The 21,488-nt window shown below is 36.7% G+C and overlaps 1 protein-coding gene across 1 annotated transcript in view; it reads left to right on the forward strand.

Annotated features, from left to right (window-relative positions):
• The window catches only part of LOC145994953 (heparan-alpha-glucosaminide N-acetyltransferase-like), an 84,524-nt gene continuing 63,036 nt past the window's right edge, over positions 1-21,488 (forward strand). Inside the window, exons 1-3 of the mRNA XM_083131480.1 lie at positions 1-133; positions 7,561-7,758; positions 12,825-12,937. Of these exons, the coding sequence (XP_082987606.1) occupies positions 7,630-7,758; positions 12,825-12,937 (242 nt within the window). The 5' untranslated portion in view covers positions 1-133; positions 7,561-7,629. The remainder of the gene's footprint in view (positions 134-7,560; positions 7,759-12,824; positions 12,938-21,488) is intronic.

The following is a 21,488-nucleotide window of genomic DNA, read 5'->3' on the forward strand; positions in this document are numbered from 1 at the left end:
GGGGGGGGTGTTGTATCTGTAGTGTTGTGTCGTCTTGGTCTTGGGTGTCGTTTATTCGATCAAGAAAGAACATGAAAGGCGTTTGTGTACCAAACTAGCAGGAGACAACTTGGAAAGTAGAGGAAGAATTTATGTAAACATTCTCACGCTTATTATGCTTAATTTTTTGTATAGGTTAATCTATGTCATATTATTAAGTACATGTGGATATGAAGTATGGAACGGTAACAGGCATTCCATTACCTTGATTTTCAAGCAATGTTTACATGCTTCTGTTTTCTTGTTATTTGTTACCTAACTGGAAAATTTGTACACGATGTTTATGCATCTCTCCTTTTTCAGTTTGTATTTTTATATGTATTATTTAGCGTCGCTTTTCTGACACTTTCGGCAAATCGCTGGTAAGGACGAGGGATAATTTGATAAAGGGACACAACGAACACCCATGCCGAGACTCGAACTCTGGATCGAAATTCGACCACTTCTGTTTATATTCACTCTCGTTACTACAATTTACCCACCAGCATACACAGGAGTGTGAACTGCCATCCCTCCAGAAATTCCGAAAAATCAAAATTTTCAAGTGGTTGTAAAATTTAAGAATCCCCGAGACGTATTTCTTCAATTTTACTGGAGAAAGTATGGTAAATGTTTACTATCTTTCGGACACCTATAACTTCCGAGTTTCGTCAATTTTTGACATTTGTACTTACCTATCTGCTTCGCGGATCATTTTTTAACGTGTATTCACGTTTTTTTGATCATTTTTTTTTTTAAAAAAAGTGTTTTTGTAACTGAAGAACGTACGTTTCCGCAAATGGTTAGTGGGGCTATGCGGGAATGGTGTGTGGGGCTATGCGAGAATGGTGTGTGGGGCTACGCATATTTTTTTCGAAACCAACTATTGTAACCTATTGTGACCCTACCTAACCTAACCTTACCGGAAATGGTTGGTGGGGCTATGTATGGATGGTTTGTGGGGCTATGCGTAAATGGTTGAATTTCCGCTATGAAACATTCCCGCACCACACAAAACACCTTCCAGATGTTAGACAATACTACAGGAACTTATTACGGTAAGTAGTTTCTTCTGTAGAAATGGAGAAATCTGTCCGAAGGATAGTAAACTAGTACCGAACAAACTAGAATTACTCGATATGTCGAAAATTGAGATTATTTGCGTGAAAAAAATGAAATGGCACCTTCAAGAATCCTTAGGAATGTAGAATACGTAAGTACCAATGTGAAAAAGAAAAAAATAAAGGAATTTCAGATGTTTCGGGGATACTTAACATTTAGTCTGTTATCTGCCAACCATGAAAGGAATGCTACTGAATACCTTCCTGTCACTTCATTATTGTTACTCGTTTTTGCGTTATGGTTCTGTTCATGGAAGTGAGTAACAATAACATAAATTGAAAAGTCCAGAGCTTTGCGTGTGTTGCCAGCCGCTCCCAGTCGTTCACTCCCAAGTACCAGTGAGATAGAGCGACCGTGTTTTGTTTCTGCTTGCTGTATTGTTGTGTCTGTGTCCACACAGAAATGCTTGCAACTCTATTTATAAGAACAATACAGTAGCGCAACAAGAAGGGAGTGAGGGATGGGCTGGCTATTCACTTTTAACGCTTACTGTGTCATGTTTTCGCAACATGAGAATAATTGTAAAAGGAACTTTGCAGGTGGAAACAAGCTCTGATGAAACACACAGGTTTCCTTTTCTGTGCTCTTCTTTATTGAAATGTCTTTCAATCAGCAGAACGACCCCAAACTACTATCGTAAAGAAAAGGTGGTGGTGGGAGGACTGGGGAGAGCGTGTGAATTAAAGTGCTATTATTTGCAAGCCAAGGATTAGTGTGGTGTCCTCCATTCTCTTATGTGTGTTTGTTTGACCGTTTATCCAATTGCATGGTCATCCGTAAGTGGAGGGGCAAGGGGGCAACAACACCCTCAAAAATGATTTGCAAGATACAATTGTATATTCAACACATATTATTTTATTTCAGTCGCAGTAACTTGTTCATTATTAGGATGCTGTCCATGTTTAATTGTCACAGTTAATCTAACGGTACGAAAGCAATGTTAGCAATGAATCCAACCAGACCCGTAGCCAGAAATTTCATTTCGTTGAGGGGCTCATATCTTATCAGCAGCCACCATCTAAAGGAAAAGATAGGGGGTGTAGAAGCTCTGAAGATGAATTTCTCAGTATATTACAACTTATTGTGCAAGGTGTTTAATCTTGCTAAGGGAGTAAAATTAATTACCATAATTTAAATTACACATTTGTAGGATTTCAGCCTCCCAAGCCCCTCCCTTAGCTATGTACTTGATTCCGCAGAATCTGACAAACTTATCTAACACCAAAAAAATATTATAAGTTGAAATACATTAGGATCTTCCTTCCTACTGTGTATGATCTCTTCTTCTTTTTCATGTGGAGTAGTAAGCCAAGTTCCCTCCCTCCCTATTCTTTTCACTCAGAATAACTCCTGCCACAATCCTCCCCACTCCCCTTCGCTCAACTGCACGAAAAAAAAAAACTGCGAGTGGTGTCTGTCGTTTTTTTGAACAACTCCCTCAGTGAGCAAGCTCCAGTGAACTGCCTTGCAAAATGGAGTTGCATCGTTCCTTTAAACGACTCCTTGCCGTGAGTGAGCTCCGGTGAACTGACTCCTGAAAAGAAACAGCCATAACCCATTACTATTTGCCAGTAACATTTCCGATTTTTTTTTTTTCTTTTCTTTCTTCAAATTCCCCTAGCAGAAAGACTAATTATCATAGAATTTTGGCTGTCATTGTCACACAAAATTTGTGCCTTCCTTAAAGTAATACGCATTGTTTGGATTACGAAACAAGTTATTTATATTGAAAAAATAACTTACAAATTACCCAACGCAAGCATGTGCATGGGAATTAATGTAGAAGTAGCTAAATTGTGACCTTAGTAGAAAGCATGTAGTGTTTTTAATTTACTGCTAAGAGAACTAAACATAACCTGCCTAACCAACCAAAATAATTACTAGGGCGGAGCTATATATAGACACTCTAAAATTGGGTCTTTTTTGCAGAGCATCTATATATATAGACTGTATTTCAAAATTAATGGTTCTTGAATTGTGGCAAGCCATTTTTAGACACCACTGGGTAATTCCATGTCAAATCAACCAGTGTATAAACCTTTGATGTCATGGATTTGGCTAAATTTTGGTATACATGTTTCTAAAAATTTTGAAAATTTCTTTTTTTGGAAATTGTAAAATAACATTTCGAGAAACCTTCCAAAATTTGTTTTTCGCAAAAAACCAAGCATGTTGAATATCAAATGAAAACCCTCTTCATAAGCTTTAAAATGAGACCATGCCCAGCCGTGTAGTTGAAACAGGTCTCTTGCAAATTGCATTTAAAGTTTCAGCGTTGAGCGGTTTTTGGGCAATTTTGTCAATTTTGAAATTTCAATAACTCAAAAACTGGCAAACTTAAAATATAAAAAAAATAAGTATTTTCTATATTTCAGATGATAAATGTGTATACCAAGAATTACTCAAATCCATGATATTCCAAAATTTATTTTTTGTTGGTTGATTTGACATGGAATTACTTCACTATTATTAGTCTATGTGGGTTATTGGCAATCAAAAATCAATTGTTGATGATGCTTGCTCAGTTCCTGAAAAATATGTTTTTGCAATATTGAATTAGAGCATGTTTGTCTAGTTGGTAGGGTGTCTGACTTCCATTCAGGAGACCCAGTTTTAATTCCTGGGGTGGGTGTTCTGAGGTCAGAATTTTACCGGCCTGATCCCTGCCTAAAGCAGCTCTGGGGTTCACCCATCCTCAAATTAATGTCTACCTGGGGGCAACCCTGCAGGGTAAAGGTGGCTGGAGCATGGTGCTGATCACAGCACCTCCAAAATGGCCGAGATCGAGAACATGTAGTGGTGGTGTGGGACCATACCCCAACATTCCCTAAATGTGCCTTCATGGCATGGTGCTGTATGCTAAGGGAATTTTTCCTTTTACTTTACCTAGTATGTAATGTTTATTTGTGGCAGAGTCTATATATAGATTGTTTTCCTTAGCTTCATTTTGCAGCAAGTCTTTTTGTAGTTAGTTTTTTTTTTTTTGCATTATTTTCGATGAAACTACTTTGCGGTTGCATCTATATGTAGATGATTTCTTTTTGGTCGCACTTCCCTTCAATGTCGCGGCAGGGAAGGGGTTAAAATGATAAGCAAACTAAACCTGACCTAACTACAAAAGCATGTAGAGTAGAGAGCATTTAGGAATAGTGTTTAATCACTAAAACTCCACAGTATTTGTTAACAGACGTACATCAAAATCGAATTGTGTAAAAAATACACGTGTTGCATGATGAAATCAGAATAAACAATAGGACCTTTGGCTGATTTGCCACTAGGCTATAGCCTAGGGTCCACATGCCCAGGGGAGAGAACAAATATAAAGGGGCAAAAGTAACAAAGGCATCGATTATTAAAATTACTTAATATTGTGATAACATTAAATTGTGAAAATAAATACTGAAATACATTTAATAGTGCATTTCCCAAATCTTGACATTGCTCTGAGAATTTTTGTGAGTATTTTACCATGAAATGCCAGTGGAGAGCAATTGCTCAGTGTTCTAAAATGAATTGAAACTGCCTCAGAAATTCAGTCTCACTACTTTGCGTAGTGAGACCACAGGCAAAAGGACCTGCACACAACTTCCTGTTCTGTGCATCCTACTTGCATGTGGGGAGGGGGATAGGTTGGAGCAGGCTTCTTTATGGCCCAAATGAATGGATGGAGGGGAAGATGTGTAAAAGATTTTGGCCGAAGGTTCTTTTGTTTGTGGTTGCTCTATAGTTTGACATCCTTCTGCAAGAAATTGACTTTGAATCTCTCAGAGATAATACAGAGCATGCAATTAGAGGAAGTGAAGTACAGTAAAACCTCATTAATCCGGACTAATGGGGGGATATGTTGAAGGGTTTAACGAAAGTATTTATTAAATGAAATAACCTAAAACAACAGTAGAATGCATTAAAACTCCGTTTATAGCAACAAAACACATTTATTATGGTGTATTTAAAGGGCATAGGCTTAAATACACTAGTTTTTCTTGTATGTACACATTGCTTGCATTGTAGAATTATTTTCCTGTAGTTTACAGTTATTACAAGCATAAGAAAACAGTAAATACACTATACAGTACAGTACAAAGTCTGCGGGAAACATACTTTCATCAGTGGTTGACTTCCTTTTCTTTGGGAAGTTCTCTTGTTGACTTCTAGCCACATTTAAAACCTTGCATCCTCCTTTTTTTTTCCTTTTGCCTGTCCGGATTAATGAGGTTTTACTGTAATATGATAACAAAACTGTTAATAATACCTAATAATATCGGCAAAGCCAAAAACGAAGGATAACCCAGGGGCCCAAATTTTATAAATACCCTCCCAAAGTACCTAAAGTTATTTTTTTCTGTATCTCGTTTTCTATGCACTACTGAATATTTCACTTGTTAATTCAGAAGGTATTCATTTGACAACTCATCAACACCAGGAATGAAAAACAAATTTAATTCAGTCACTGACAAAACTGTTAACAGAACCACTTATGACTAGAAATATGTTAAATAACAGGTGTGTTGTATGCACCCTACCTGTTTGTGGAGACTGCAGAAATTATGTTTGCCACAACTGCCTGAATTAAATGTAAACATTTTGTATATTTTTCCAAACAATTGTGTTTACCTTATGTTAATAGATATAGGTAAAGGCATGCATATTTTTATTATTATATTTTATTTTTTGACGAAAACACGAAATGTAAATTAACACATTCTAATGTTAACTTTTTATTTTTCTGAAAGATGTGAGGTGCATTTTCCTATCCTGTTTTGTCACGAAATTATGCGAAATAGACTCTTAAACACGAAATTTGGAGTTTTTTTTACAGACTCTACACTTTCTGAAGTCAGAATTATCCTGTGGGTTATGCAATTGACGGAAAATTGATTAATTGTGCTGTAAATATTTGAGAAGCAAAAATGGACCCTTTTATACAGGAATAAACTTAATCTTCTTGTAACGACATAAATGTGTTATTAGAAGTGATGTTTATTTTGTCTAGTAAGTGCAGTTTTTAAATCAAATTTAGGATTATATTCACAATTTTAAAATCAAAATGTCATTTTGATACTGCTGCTTCACCACTATAAGAGCAAAATTTCATTTTATTTAGTACCGCTTTTGAACCCGAAATTGACTCTGTTTTTGTACCGAAATGTTGCATTTTTATTTACCAAAAATATGTGCCGCCTCTAGATATAGGCTATTATTGTTCATCTTTAAATGTTCTGTTGTTAATTGTTGTTCATTATTTCCTTGGGTTTAAATTTTGTGTATATTTACATAGTATGAAACCAGGTTCAGGAATTTCCGAAAGTACAAGTTTGTTGGCAGTAAAGCTTTCCTTTCCACAAAAATAATATATCTCTTATTCTTTTAGTCATTAAATATTATCACATGTGCTTACACAATTAATTTGATTCCCATATTCGACATTTACTTGAATATTGCTCCTGGTTTTTAGAATGAGGTAGAAAATATCCCACATAAAAGGGTAGTGTGACAGAAAAATATGTCCTAAGTTAACGAGTTAATAAGTTCCAATTTTTGCCTGTGAACAATTTGAAAAGGAAGATGATAATGGTAAATAATAATACAAAATGTTTTATTACACCCCCTCCCTCTAGAATGTAATACTATAATATCCAGCATTACAATTCCAGCCCCTTTTGAAAAATTTTGCATACACTAGTGAATTTACCTTTAGATTCTCTGTTCATATATTAAGCATTGATCCATGGAAATTTTAAAATTTCCAGAACAGCTACAATATTTCCATCCTTTTATTGTAAACTTGCATCTTAGTATGAGCTTTGATATTAGCGAGATTTCTAGGATGAAATTGGAATTATTTTCAATATGACACCTTTGTAACCAGTAATAACAAAATAAATTGTATCTAAATTTTCATAGCATATGCATACTGCAAACGTGATATTTGAGACTACATTCTGTAATGGAAAATATTCAGCTTTACGTCATGATGCATTGTAATGTGGAAGAAATTGGGTAAACAGGTTCACGTGTTTTAAGGAAAGTACATGAGAAGCCTTCTTACAGCAAGAAAGCATTTAACCACTTCACATTTTTCATGATTTCGGTTTGGACTTTGAAAAGGTAAAAGGTACACATTCCTCACATGATCATACCTTGAATGTCGTTGTCAAAGATCATAACCACAGTGCTTACCCCTCATGTTTTCAATATGGCACAATGAATTTTGAGGGAAGTTATTCCCTTAATATTGACCATTCCTGTTCCATCATCTTTTGTTGCAGTTCTACAATAAAATTCATTTGTAAAATAAGCAAATGCAACATACATATATATTTATTCATATTTACTAAATCAAGAAATTAGATTATAACTTTGATATGACTGTTTAAATGCTCCATTTTTAGGTTGTAATTGAAGTTTGTCTCTTTCTAGGCTTGTTATGGTAGCTGAATGTAGAGAAGATCTTTTGTTCAACAAAACTTCGACAACATAGTGCACAAAATGTTCTCCAACACAAGCAGATGTTCTGACCCTGATCCACAACTTCATTATGATGAAGCTTGTTTCAGCATAGCTTCAATGGCTGATAAGCCTGTTTCACTGCTAGCTCAGACAGAGGAATGCTACAAGGTAACATTGCTTTCGTTCAGAATACTTACTTTTCCTTCATTCTTATTGAATATTAAGCTTGTTCACAGGTCTTAGATTAGTGTAAATGATGGCTTTGTAAATTTTATTTGTATATATTTTGAACACTGCAGATATGATATAACATAAGATTGGGCTACTCCATTAGTTATGTTTTCTTCTTATTTTTTTTTTTAAAGCAAGGCTAAGTGATAATTTTTTAAATTCTATTAAAATTTATTTTTATAAAGTTGTAAAAAGAATAAACTTATATTAACTATTTGTAAGAAGACATTTCACTTAGCACTCTTTAACAATTGTCCCCACTAAAAATATGTTTCCTTAATTAGGGGGAAGGGACAAACCCTTAAGTTGTATTTCACTTTCATATAGCAACTTTTGTGCTGTTTCTAGTGACACCTAGCCTGTGGCGCAGGGGTGCATTATACCCCCAAATTTTTGAAGGGGATACCCCCCCCCTAGATAATTTTACAGACGAAGATGCTACTGTTAAAAGAACATATTTTCAATTCACTCAATAAAAAAAGTGTATATTGTTTATAACTTACAAACATTATCTTCCTTACCACAGAAATTCAAACCATTGTCAACTTATTCTACCACAATGTGCTTGCTACTAAAAAAAAAGGTAAAGTGCTCCCCTGTGCTTAGCACCATGCCATGAAGGCATATGCCATGCCATGCATGCCATGAAGGGGTGTTAAATTAATTTAACGTATTTAACGTAAAGCTTAAATCCTAATTTATTGTGCTTGCTACTAGTTATTTCATTGACCTGTGTTCTTGGAAACCTCTTTAAGGAGATGAAAATTGTTTAAAAATGTGTGAAACGATGGAATCAGTCAAAGTTTACTCTCAGGAAATCACACTCTAGGCGAATCCTCTTTTGCATAAGGCGGGATACACAAGTGCTCCTGTCAATTCTGAAATAAGATACAAATCTTCATCAGAAGAGTATATGAATTTTTCAAATCAAAATTCTTACACAAACGAGATGAGACTTGATAGACCAACTTGGGTGGTACAATGTACTCCTGTACTTCACCCATAATTTTAATAACTTTGTAAGAATGAAAACTATACTTAAACCTATATATTAAGAGATTTTTGAACATAGAGATGATACTGAGACAAGAAAAGTCTGTGTTTCCTCTCAAATTTCGAGACGAGACTGAAATATATATCTGCAAAACCAAAGCAAGGCGATACTTGATGTCCGAGATGATCTCGTTCGAAACTCAGGTATCATATTTTAATAAATTGCTTAAAATAAATGTAAATTACTATGTGTCTTATTCAGACACACCATGCGTATATTTTATTTCAAATTTTGTTTCAATTAAGTCGTGTATATTGTTTACTATAATTGCAAAGTTATTCCATTAGTGACAATTCCGAGCCTGTGCTGCCCGGTTTTAATCTATTCAGGATATAATTCCTTATTTTGACGATTCACAGCGTCAAAAAAAGATGTAAAGCAGAAAAACGTTATTAAGAAAAGTTTTTGCTTTAATGACATACACTTGCGTGCAAAGAAATAGACCCACCTCACACTTTTGACATAAAATGTTTACTTGTTCTTACTTTTTCTTCCAACTGTTTGAAGGCACATAAAATGTTTATCCTACTTATATGTAGATAAAGTTCAGTAATAAATATGTATGATGTTAATAAATTTAATAACATTTTATGTCAAAAGTGTGAGGTGGGTCTATTTCTTTGCACGCAAGTGTATATACGTTGTGAAACTTTGAGTGGTGACACAATGTACGTGTTGTTTATACTAAACATTCTGTGGGTCAGGACAAGATATCTCTCCTTGTAATTGAAGGGTCCCACTTGCTCAGTGCTTTGGATTCCACTGCAGATTCAGTCCCAATAAGCCTCTCTGAGCCTGAAGTGAATCTAGAATAAGTTTTAAGAACTCAGTGGAAACTCAAACAAAAATAAGCACAAACAAGAACGAGAAGGACATCACCACACAGGAGACGAGTTCAGGCTGTGACAATTCTCAACTTTTTTCATCTCGATATCATTCCTAGACATTAGAAGATTGTGCAATTTGTGATTTTATCTGTGGACAACAACTTATTTTTACCTAAGTATTAGATATACTTAGAATTGGACATTAATTGCTTAAAATGTAATTTTGATATTGAATGCAACACAAACACAACACAATTTTAAGTTAAACCCTAAAGTCAAACCGTAAGAAAATTACATTAGTCAAATGACTGCACGAGATAAATGAGACAAACTGCAGGTTTGCCATTTGGGTTGTCAAGGGCTCAGTGATATCTAGACTTGATCCAATTTCTTGCAATTTTTTCTGCATGAAAGCAATGCACTGGGGGTCTATGGAAAGGAAAAGTATGTTTAAAACTTCTAACTAATTTCTCAAATCAGTTAAGGTTAAGTTTATGGCATTTCACATTCGGTTGGTAGATTTTGGATTTAAGTGAGATGACAATGTTTGATTGAGTGATTCGGTTTATTTTACTTTGCTTTTATTCCTCTTTTGGCTAATCACGAAGATGAGGATGATTGATGATATAATGAAATTGATGAAGGGACACTCACAAATAACACCATGCCCAGGCTGGGATTCGAACTGAGGATCTCTGGCGTCATAGCATGCTATGCTAATCACTCGGCCACGGAGGCCGGCGAGGTGGGAATGTGTTTTGGATTTTCTTCGTAGATGCGAGAATCTTTAACTGTGACAGGCACATGCTTTTGCTTACATTAAAGTTTGCCTTTTTTTTTTTTTTCACATAAAGAGTAATTGACATGTCAGCCTAAAACACACACATGTGACTGTATTTAATACCACTAAATATGAAAAGAAACCTTGGCCAACTCTTCATATTGTCCACCAAAGATTGAAAAGAACGAAAGATGCAGTGTGTGCTATGGTTAGCAGAGTTCATATCAGTAACACATCCACATGTTGACTCAGGCATACGCTGCTCGACTTGCTAGAGGGCATCACATTGAATATTTGTGCGCATGTGCAACCTATACGACTCGGTGCTGACCTTGAAATGGAGATTTTCTATCAATTGAGCACTTACCCAACAACATAAAATGTATAGTTCTTTATATAAGGGGGGATCAACTGAAACCCGTTCAGTGGTCATAATTCGTGAAGTAAATTTTATTTCGAGCTGAAGCTGGTACACTGTCTAGAGGCGTCTATGGTTAGCGCTCAGTAAAAATATTGTTCAGAAGAAGTCACCATGAGCGTTGAGACACTTGTCCCACTGTGTCACTAACTTACAAATGCCGTCCATATAAATTGCGAAGGCTGAATCTCAAACCAATCACGCACAGCATCCTGAACTTCAGCGTCAGACTGAAATCTCTGACCTTTCAAAGCCTTCTTTAGAGGCCCAAAGATGTGAAAGTCACAAGGTGAAAGGTCAGGGCTGTAGGGTGGGTGTCGCAACATTTCCCACTTGAATCGTTGAAACAAATCCTGCACTTGGTTTGCAACGTGTGGACGCGCGTTGTCATGCAACACAATGACTCCAGCGGTCAATAAACCAGGCCTGTCTTGGTTCCTTGAAGTTGAGCAATAATGGTCCATGGCAATCAAAGAACACAGACGCCATAACTTTCCCCGCAGACGGTTGCGTCTTGAACTTTTTGGGAGGTGGAGATGAGGGGTGTTTCCACTGCATAGTGGAAGACTTTGAACTCGGTTCAAAATGATGGCACCAAGTTTCATCCTCAGCAAGAAGTCGTTACCTTCCAAATGGTAACGTGACAAATGTTCAATGGAGCATCCCATACGCTCCAACTTTTGGTCCTCCGTCAATACCCTGGGTATCCACTGCGCGCACACTTTATGATAACCCAGAGCTTTCACAATTTTGTGAGCAGTACCATAACCCATGTTTAACTCGTTCGCTATAAATTGAATACTCATGCGTCTATCTGCAGATATTGCCGCATTCACCTTTTCACACATGTCTTCTGTGGCAACAACATGGGCTTGAGCAGGACGGGGATAATCAGTGGTTTGTTCACGCCTCTTCCGAAACATTCTTGCCCAGTCCACCACTGTTGTTTTGGACACGCATGCATCACCATACACGTCTTTCATACGCTGGTACACTTCAGCTGGTTGACAACCTTCGGCACAAAGAAATTGGATGACAGCACGCTGGTCCTGTTTGGACGGATTGGGGACGTTGAACGCCATCTTTCACTCGTTATACCTGCAAAACGGAAACCCGTATAAACAACATTCCTACACCCAACACACAGGGACATTAACCATTACACACAATTGGACAAACAATATCCTCCTACACACTATACCAATAATACATGGAACGAACGGGTTTCAGTTGATCACCCCTTGTAACATATATTTTTGTATACCTCTTGCCCGGACACCCTGCATAATGGGTTCTCACATTTGTATATTATTTTTTTTGGTGTATTTCAAATATTTTTTGACAGTTCAAGGAAAGCCTAAAAGGATACTGAGTTCTTTGCTTGTTTTCACTCATACAAATTAATTTTTGGGTGTCCCATTTGAAAATCATTGACCAAACCAAACAATGTCTTCACCGTATGGATATGATTGTGAATTCATTTCATTGGAATGTGCTGCAAATGTGGTATTGAATGATACTGTATAGCTTACAAGGAAGGAGCGCTGTGGATTCTGGATGCACTCTGCTGTGTAGACATTTGTACATGTAATTGCATATATAAAAAAAAAGGTAAAAAAGGTAAAGTGCTCCCCTGTGCATAGCACCAAGCCATGAAGGCGTATAGGGGGTGTGGGGGTAACGCCCCACACTTTCTTGTTCCGGTCGTGAGAATGAGAATTAGAATGATCAACTGCATGTTTTTTTCACAATTAACTATCCCAAAAAATTTGTGAAATAAATTTTAATTCTTTTTAACAATTTTAAAATCTTGAGACAATCTCCCTTGTGATATGTAATTCAGAAAATTAAGTCTGGTTCCTAAACAAATGTTTCCAAGAAACTTTTCATAATGCTAATTATGACTATATTAATTGTTTTCAGTGCAGTCTTATCCATGCAGCGACAATAGCACCTGCCAGTAATATTTCATTGATGGTAAAAACTACTTTTCCCATGCAACTGGTCTTTGAAAATGGAATATATCAGTTTTGCAAGTAAGTATTATTTTTTTAAGTAAAATTATGTAATTTGAGCTTTGATCAACTGCAAATAGTAGATATTTGACCTGATCTCTCGTGAAACTTCAGAGTATTATTGTGTGTGCACATTAGGGTTATGTATATATATAATATTAACTTATGTAAGTTAATATTATATATATATTAAACTTGTGAGTAATTCGAACAACCTTTATCATGAATTAGGGTTATGACTTTTTTACTTTTTGTAGAATAATTGATTTCCTGTGTCATAAATCGATGAACGTATGTTCAAAGTTAATGAAAAAGAATTTAATTATGTTTAGTTTTGTAAAAAGTCACCCCTAACACAAAATTTCTAAAATCATATATAAGTAGTACTGTATTTACGCATATATAGTGTGCGTGCGTGTATAGTGCGCACTATGGTTTTGGATGGGTAAAAGTGACAAAAAATTATGTCTAGTATATAATGCGCAGTACAATCCAGTTTTTTAGTTGTAGGTTGTAAATGTGTGATCAAGAGTGAATGACGTCGTACCTATTCAATTGCTTATTCCTTCTTTTTCAAAATATATACTTTTTCTTTCCATGACTAATATAACATTTATACGAGGCACATTCAGGTCCTTCCAAATAGCAGTTAGCAGCACAAGATTTCTGCCATTAAGGAATTTACACATTCCATACATGTCATATTATTTCGCCAGTAATACATTTTAATTTTTATTATCTTTTTCCTTATGTTTTCTTTCATCCGAAGTACCATAAAAATCAGAAAGTTTCTTCATTTTGTGATGAACTTATTTCAACCGCATTTCACATTATTGTCATTATCTTGAATGGAATACTGTTTCCATATTCAGAAACTGCAGGATTCAAGCTTTACAACGATATATAACATGATAGGTAGGGACATTGAATTTTCGCGATTCGTGAAATGTGAAAAAAGAATGCAATTTTGAACATTCTGCACGTAACTACACCCCCAATGATGAAATATGCATGAGTTCTATTCGCGAAGTAATGCGAAATGTGTGCTTTTCCACGAAATGAACGCTTTTTCGCGAAATAACCGTGAAATATCATCAAATTAAGTAGAAAACATGCAAAAACCGGCAATCGAGGTTGTGCGCGCAAACTGTCGATTTGTAACGAAACGTTTGCCTAAAGTTTCGTAGCACTTGCAGCTGAAGAATGTTTTATCTTCGATCACATCAGGAAGACGATGCAAATTCTGATTTCCCATGCACATAATCTCAGTTCGAAAACTTCGCTCCCTGTCGAGCTGCATTCCTTTCTTCCCCCGAATGTCTACTCAACTTCCAGTTTCATTGAACTTGCTAGCTGTAGCAGCGATAACATTAGTCTGTTCCCGCACATGAAGGGAAACAATGGTGTCATTTGTGTTCAGTCATGAATTAATTTTCTTTATCATCATGTGATTTTCAAAATGTGTTTGTGTATGTGCAGTAGTGATTATTTTATTTGTTGGACAGCAAGGATATCCTTTAAATACATACAATGAATAAATCACTTGAGATATGCAATTTAGAAATGAAGTGATTTTGTGCTGGTGTTTTCTTTTTGGGACAGCTAAGTACTTGTGTATGTGTACAGTATATAAAAATGAAGTAGATTATCAATTTATAGCTCTTTTGAATGTTGTTTCCTCTCATAATGAAAAAGTGTGTGGCAATTTTTTTCCACCGCTGGTATATACCACTGATCTAACCTTTTATTTACCGCTCCCCTCAGTTTTTATTTACCATAAATTTGTCTCCCTAATGATAGGGTTCCGTAAACATGGAAAATCAGTACAAGTGTCCCAAAATCATGGAATGACCCTGTATGGTTTCATGTTGGCTGTCTAAATTATTCCGTGCATAATACGCACCACAGTTTTTGGGGGCAAAAATTTTGGAAAAAAGTGAGCATTATACATGAGTAAATACGGTATATGCATTTTGCAAGTAGTAGTACTATGAATTTCTGGAGCCTTCTAGAACTTTCTGGAGTCTTCTAGAACTTATGAAACTTTCTAGAACTCGGTAGACGTCTCTTGAACTTTCTGTAACAATCTTTGTTTTAGAGTATATAAGCTTCCCGATTGAGCAGTGGTAATTGTTTTTCTGAAAGATTTCTGTTCCGATTAATAATGCCCTCTTGCTGACATACAAGTCAGAGTCTTCTTAATGCAGTATTGGAAGATGCCGGTAGGCAGTGCTGGTGCATACATTGGAGCTCGCCAACCAATAGCAGGACATCTGAGAAGGAAGAAGACATAAGGCGGCCCAATAGTGGATGCGACTGTGACATGAAATGGGAGGGAAAGAGCACTGTTATGCAGACTATATTTGGCAAACATTGTTTGCGTGCCACGTTGGGGAACAAAGGAACTTAGAAAACTGAAACTGTGTAGTGTCATTTTGTGATGTCGCAGTGTGGCATGTGTGTATCATTGTGCGCTTAGCCATTATTTTGTTGAAGTACGAACTATTCCGCAATAATTCCAATCGCCAAATGTCATTTGTAATCATAATATCATAAGAAAAGTGCATCTACCACTGAAAAAAACAAGAAGATCTGGACGAAAGATCTAGTACGATTTCAGGAATCACATAGGAAAAGAGGAACAATCACTGAAAAACTGGAAATCACAGGATACCACTCAAAATTCAAATTGTTGGTCGCTATCTCTTCCTTGGAGCATCCATGAAAGGAAGCAAAGAACGTGTAAAGGAAATCGCAAAAGAAGTAACATGTTTATGGCAAAAGAAATTAAATTTCCAAATCTTATCAGTTCAAGTCGTAGAAGCAAAACTGAATAAGGTGCTGAACACCTACGATGAATGTGTAGAACGAGGAAAATATAATGAATTGAATGATGGTTTTGACATCACAGAAGAAAATTGGGAATTGCTGTGCAGGAGGACAGAAGGTTATATCATCTTCAGGTCGAAAGCAAAGGACATGTTGGTTGTACAACTGGGAAGACTGTGAGTTCCAAAACTATCCATCCATCCAAAAGAAAAAAAATGGCTTTGCAGCGTACTTCAACACAACAGAAACAACAACAACTACTAATTTAAACATCAGATCTTTAAAATTAGATAGAATGATTACCACAAGTGATAATTTTATATATATATATATATATATATATAATTTATTTATTTTAGAAGACCAAACAATGACATTATGTTTTGAACAATATGTCGTTCAAATGTCCTCGTCTGCTTCGGTGGGTGGAATGGTGAATGTCCAATATTCCAGCACGTCTGCACACATATTGAGCGGTATAGCCTCAATGGTTCGTTCGATGTTCCATTTCAGGTCACGAACTGTGCGTGTCTTAGTCTCATAGACCTTAGATTTGACATAACCCCATAGAAAATAATCCATGGGGGGTTAGGTCACATGATCTTCATGGACAGAACTCGTCCAGGGAAGGTTTCCTGCAATAACTCCATTGTTTGGCGAGCTGCATGGCAAGTTGCACCGTCCTGTTGGAAAAAACACATTGTTGTTGTCAAGACTTGCCAGTTTAGGCCACAAAAACTGCACCACCATATTCCTGTATCGCTCCCCATTGACAGTCACGTGATTTCCATGTTGATCCTCATAAAAATAAGGCCCGATCACGCCATTGGCCTAAAAACCTCACCGCACAGTCACTTTCTTAGGGTGAAGGTGTACGTCTAGAATCACTTGCGGATTTTCATCTGCCCAAATCCTACAGTTTTGTTTGTTCTGTCGGTCGATTATGTTGTCCATAAATTCCTCTCAATGCACGAAATATCTGTCGAACTGAACACAAATTTTGAAAATAAATTTGAATAATTTTTATTTGTTTTTGCATTGTGTATCTCTCCATGATAACTTGCCACAGACTACTGCACACACATGTCACAGTTCCATCTGGTCATTCCAGGCAGTGTTGCCATAACAGTCTTTAAAATTTCTGATGTTCAAATTGGTAGAGCCTTTACTACTACTACGTAAACTTCCAAAACATCAGAGACTGAGAGTGAATATGAGGAGTCCCAAAATTCAGATGAACAGTCTACAAGGACAAGGAAGAATTATAACAAAACCAAATCTGCAACCAAATTAGTAACATCTTCAAAGATATCAACCAGCAAAGCAGCAACCATTTGCCGACAGTTATCTCAAGATGGGATCAACATTGAGACACCTTCACAAACTCCTATTTACAGGTCTACCATTAAAGAAGTTGTTAAACTTAAAGAAGAACTGATGAAAGCACTACACTTAATATTGTAGAAATTAAGTTAGAAGCACTAGATCTACCAGACGAAAGAGCGGATACTGTTGTCAAAGGAATAACCGCTGTTCTCGATGAATACAATTTATGGAAGAGTATAAAGATCATTTTTGCAGGCACTACGAATGTGAACAATGGAAGAAAGAGTGGGATTGTAATTCAGTTACGAAGACTGTGTGCTCAAAAGAAACTGGAAGAACCACAATTCATGGATTGTCAACACCATGTTCTTGACCGAGTGCTTCGCATAATAATGGTTAACGAACTTTGAGGAAACAACACATTGCCCAATATCGAATATCCATTTATCCCGGAACTTGTAAAGAACTACGAGCAGCTCAAGATTAATTTCGAGAATGGTAAAGAAGAGATTACTGAAACAGCAGGATGGCGTGACGATATGAAATTTCTATTTCATTTAACTCAGGTTTTCTGCTTTTTTGAAGAAACTAGAGGATTTCCTGAACTTCACTTCACTTTCAGAAAATACCTAGATTAAGAATTGCAAGATGGAATTCTCGAGCAATACTAGCTCTTTTGGCATTTATTCTTCTACCAAAGAGAAGAGGCTCACTACGGAAAATTTGTAGATTCATCTCTTACATTGGTTTACTGACCAAATCTACAATGCAGATGATTATCAGAAGCTATGTAGCAGCTGGCAGGTTCATGAAAAAGCATGTGTGAAAAAGTTTTGGAATCAAGAACCATCGAGACTGGGAATTCCCAGAACAAATCAGTGTGCAGAACAGGCAATCAAGTGTCTTCATGATCTTAATAACGTCTGTAAAATGAAGGAGAAACTTCAGCTCAGATTTATTTTGTCTAACAATACATGATGATTATGTATTATGCTATAATTATGCTATTCCTACTTGTAATGTAAGTTTGTTAAAAAAAAAAAAAAAAAATTAAAGTGCTCCCCTGTGTATAGCTTGAGTTTAATTTGAGTTGGTGTTTTAAGTCCACTTTATGCACAGTAAAGCTATTCGGGACTGGGCCTACAGTTTAAAGTGGAATCCGAACCACTATGTGCCTCCACCGGGTATCGAACCTGGGATACCTTGAATACAAGGCGACGACGCTACCACTGCGCCATCGGGGAGGCCTCCCTGTGCTTAGCACCATGCCATGAAGGCGTATAAGGGGTGGGGGGTAATGCCCCATACTTTCTTGATCTGGGGGTGATGTGATCAGCATCACGCCCCTGACTGCCTTTACCCCCCAGGTTTTCCCCCAGGTACCCATGTCATTTGATGCTGGGTGGGAGCCGGGTCCGCTTCCAACGTTAGAAAAGTTCCCGGATTTGAACCGGCCGGGGATCGAACCCGGGACCTTTAGCATGGTAGTCAGACGCGTTGTATTTATTTGTAATGTTGTATGTTGTTATAACTAGGGCTAGGATTTTTATGACTTAGCATTTTTTTGTTAGGGGTGATATGTTCCCCAAACATATAGAAATTCATATTATGAAGAAACTAATAAACTTAAGGTGTTTTTAAGGGCATATTTTGGCATATTTGGCCATTTCTGCGTGATAGAACATATTTTGGTGGATTTTCAGTCATATTTAGCATATTTTTGCATTTTCAAGAAATATACAGTCATTTTCGAAGTTGATTCGTTCTTACTCCCATGTTTACTTGAGAGTTTTTTTCCTTTGGACTGTAGCAACATCTTTTTCATTTTTATTTGAAAATTTAGAGAAAGTATTCATTGTGCATTGCAACTCATCAGGGCCCATAAAGTGAACTGAAAATAGTATGTATGTGAAAATATCTCAGCATTTAGATATTGATGTTTGAAACAGTCCAGTTATAAGGGCATATTTTTCAAATATAGTGCATATTTTGAAAAAAAAATAGGTCTTAAAAACATATTTTTTTGCATATTTTGGTAATTTTTAGGTCATAAAAATCCAGCCCTAGTTATAACAATAAACTACATATAGGCCTCCAAGAGTCCCGGGTTCGAATCCCGGTCGGGCTTGGTTGTTTGTGAATGCCCATTCATCAATTTCATCATTTCATCACTCATCCCCATCTTCGCAAATTATCCAAGAGGCACAAAATGCGAAGTAAAATAAACTAAATCACTTCAAATCAAACATATAGGCCTACACGTATATGGTAAAATCTAGGACCTCCCCGATGGTGCAGTGGTAGCGTTGTCACCTTGTAATCAAGGGGTTCTGGGTTCGACACCTGGTGGAGGCACATAGTGGTTTGGATCCCACTTTAAACTGTAGGTCCACTCCCGATTAGCCTTTCTGTGCATAAAGTGGACTTAATACAACAATTCAATCAATATGGTAAAATCTTTTTTTCAGTTTGAGTGACTTTTTTCAGAAACTAAATCAAATTATTTCCTTTTTCATTACCTTTGAACAAAAGTTCATGGATTTATGACACAGGAAAATGGGATTACATGGAACAATTTATGCATGCATGCAGCCTCCCCGATGGCGCAGTGGTAGCGTCATCGCCTTGTAATCAAGGGGTCCCGGGTTCGATACCTGGTGGAGGTACATAGTGGTTCGGATCCCACTTTAAACTGTCGTTCCAGTCCCGATTAGCCTTACTGTGCATAAAGTGGACTTAAAACACCAAATCAATAAATCGAATCCAATTTATGCATGCAGGGAGAACAAATCAAGCTCGAGTTTATTTAAGAGAAAATATATTTTTCCACCTCATCCACCAAGAAATTTCACAGTGGAGATTGTATATTGCCTATGATTAGAGGCATGCATATTTCATTTTTGAGGAAAACACGAATAATATTAATTTTTCATGTTTCTGAAAGGTGTGAGGTGCATTTTCCTACCCTGTTTTGTCACGAAATGATGCAAAATGCAAAGTAAACTGTTAAACACGAAATTTACCGTTTATATACTGACAACACTTTCTGAAGTCTGAAATATCCTGTGAGTTATGCACTTCACGGATAATTGATTAATTCTGCTATAAGTATTTGAGAAGCAAAAATGGACCCCTTTATATAGATATAAACTTAATATTCTGGTAATGATTTAATGTGCTATTAGAAGGGATATGTTTATTTTGTGTAATAGTGCAGTTTTTAAATCAAATTTGGAATTGTATTCACATTTTTAAAACCAAAAAATGTCATGTTATATACCGCATTTTCACTGCTATAACAGTGAAATTTCATTTTATTTACTGTTTCTGAACCCGAAATTGTCTCTGTTTTTGTACCGAAATTTTGCTTTTTTATTTACCAAAAAGATGTACAAGAAACAATGTAAATGATTTTCTTATATCTTGAACATAAATGTTTGAGTTCTTTTAAGTTGCCTTTCTACCGCAACCATCACCTCTTGTATGGTATGTTATAATAACATGGTTAAAAAACAAATATCAGGGGCATTATGAATAAAAATATTACATGCCATGTACAATAAAATAACAGTAGATTTGTAGAACTTTTGGCTGTTTCCACCAACATCTCCACCCCCCAATCAATTCTGCCTGCTCTTTGACATCCACATCTTTGCCTAAAACCTCTGTTGGTAATATTTTTGTACTAAACACCCCTCTACCCCCCCCCCCCTCCACACACCACAACCAACAAAGCCCATCCAAGTCCTCCAATTTTGTCTCTTCTTCCTAAGATCCTCCCCCCCTGCTCACCAACCACCCCTGGAAAGGTATATGACTGCCACCTCTGACACTTCATTCCTAAATAGCCTCCACAATGAATCTAACCTCGCCCCCTCCCAAGAAAAAAGCTCTTCTCATCATCCACCACAATCATAACATCAGAATCATCCCAGTTGGCAAGTAGTTCACCATGGTGGTGTCTAACTCTCATGATTACCTGGCGGAAGCCACTTGCTAGATTCCTTACTCCTCTACCTACATACAAAACCACCAGGGTTGACTTATCAACCACAGCTCAACAAAATGCCAAATATCATAAACGCCCAAGCATCTGACAGCCTCCACTATATCCATGCTCATCCCAGCCACTCCCCACACCCCCACTTTTTACCTACTGCCCAAAATTCACAACTTTGGCAGACCAATCATGTCCATTTACCACTCGCCCACCAAAAGAATTTCAGCCTTTGTTGATTTCCACCTCCAGCCTCTTGTGAAACTCTGCCCTTCTACCTTTGCGACACCAAGTACTTCCTCCAGAAAATCAATGTTCTTCCACCATCCTTGCCACTATTGATGACACCAGACTCTGCACCAACATACCTCACTCTCATGAAATTCTACCTGAACAGCAGACCACAACCCCAGTATAGTG

The sequence above is a fragment of the Lepisma saccharinum genome, chromosome 11 (genome assembly GCF_977018435.1).
Source record: "Lepisma saccharinum chromosome 11, izLepSacc3.1, whole genome shotgun sequence".
In the NCBI taxonomy this organism is placed as follows: Eukaryota; Metazoa; Arthropoda; class Insecta; order Zygentoma; family Lepismatidae; genus Lepisma; species Lepisma saccharinum.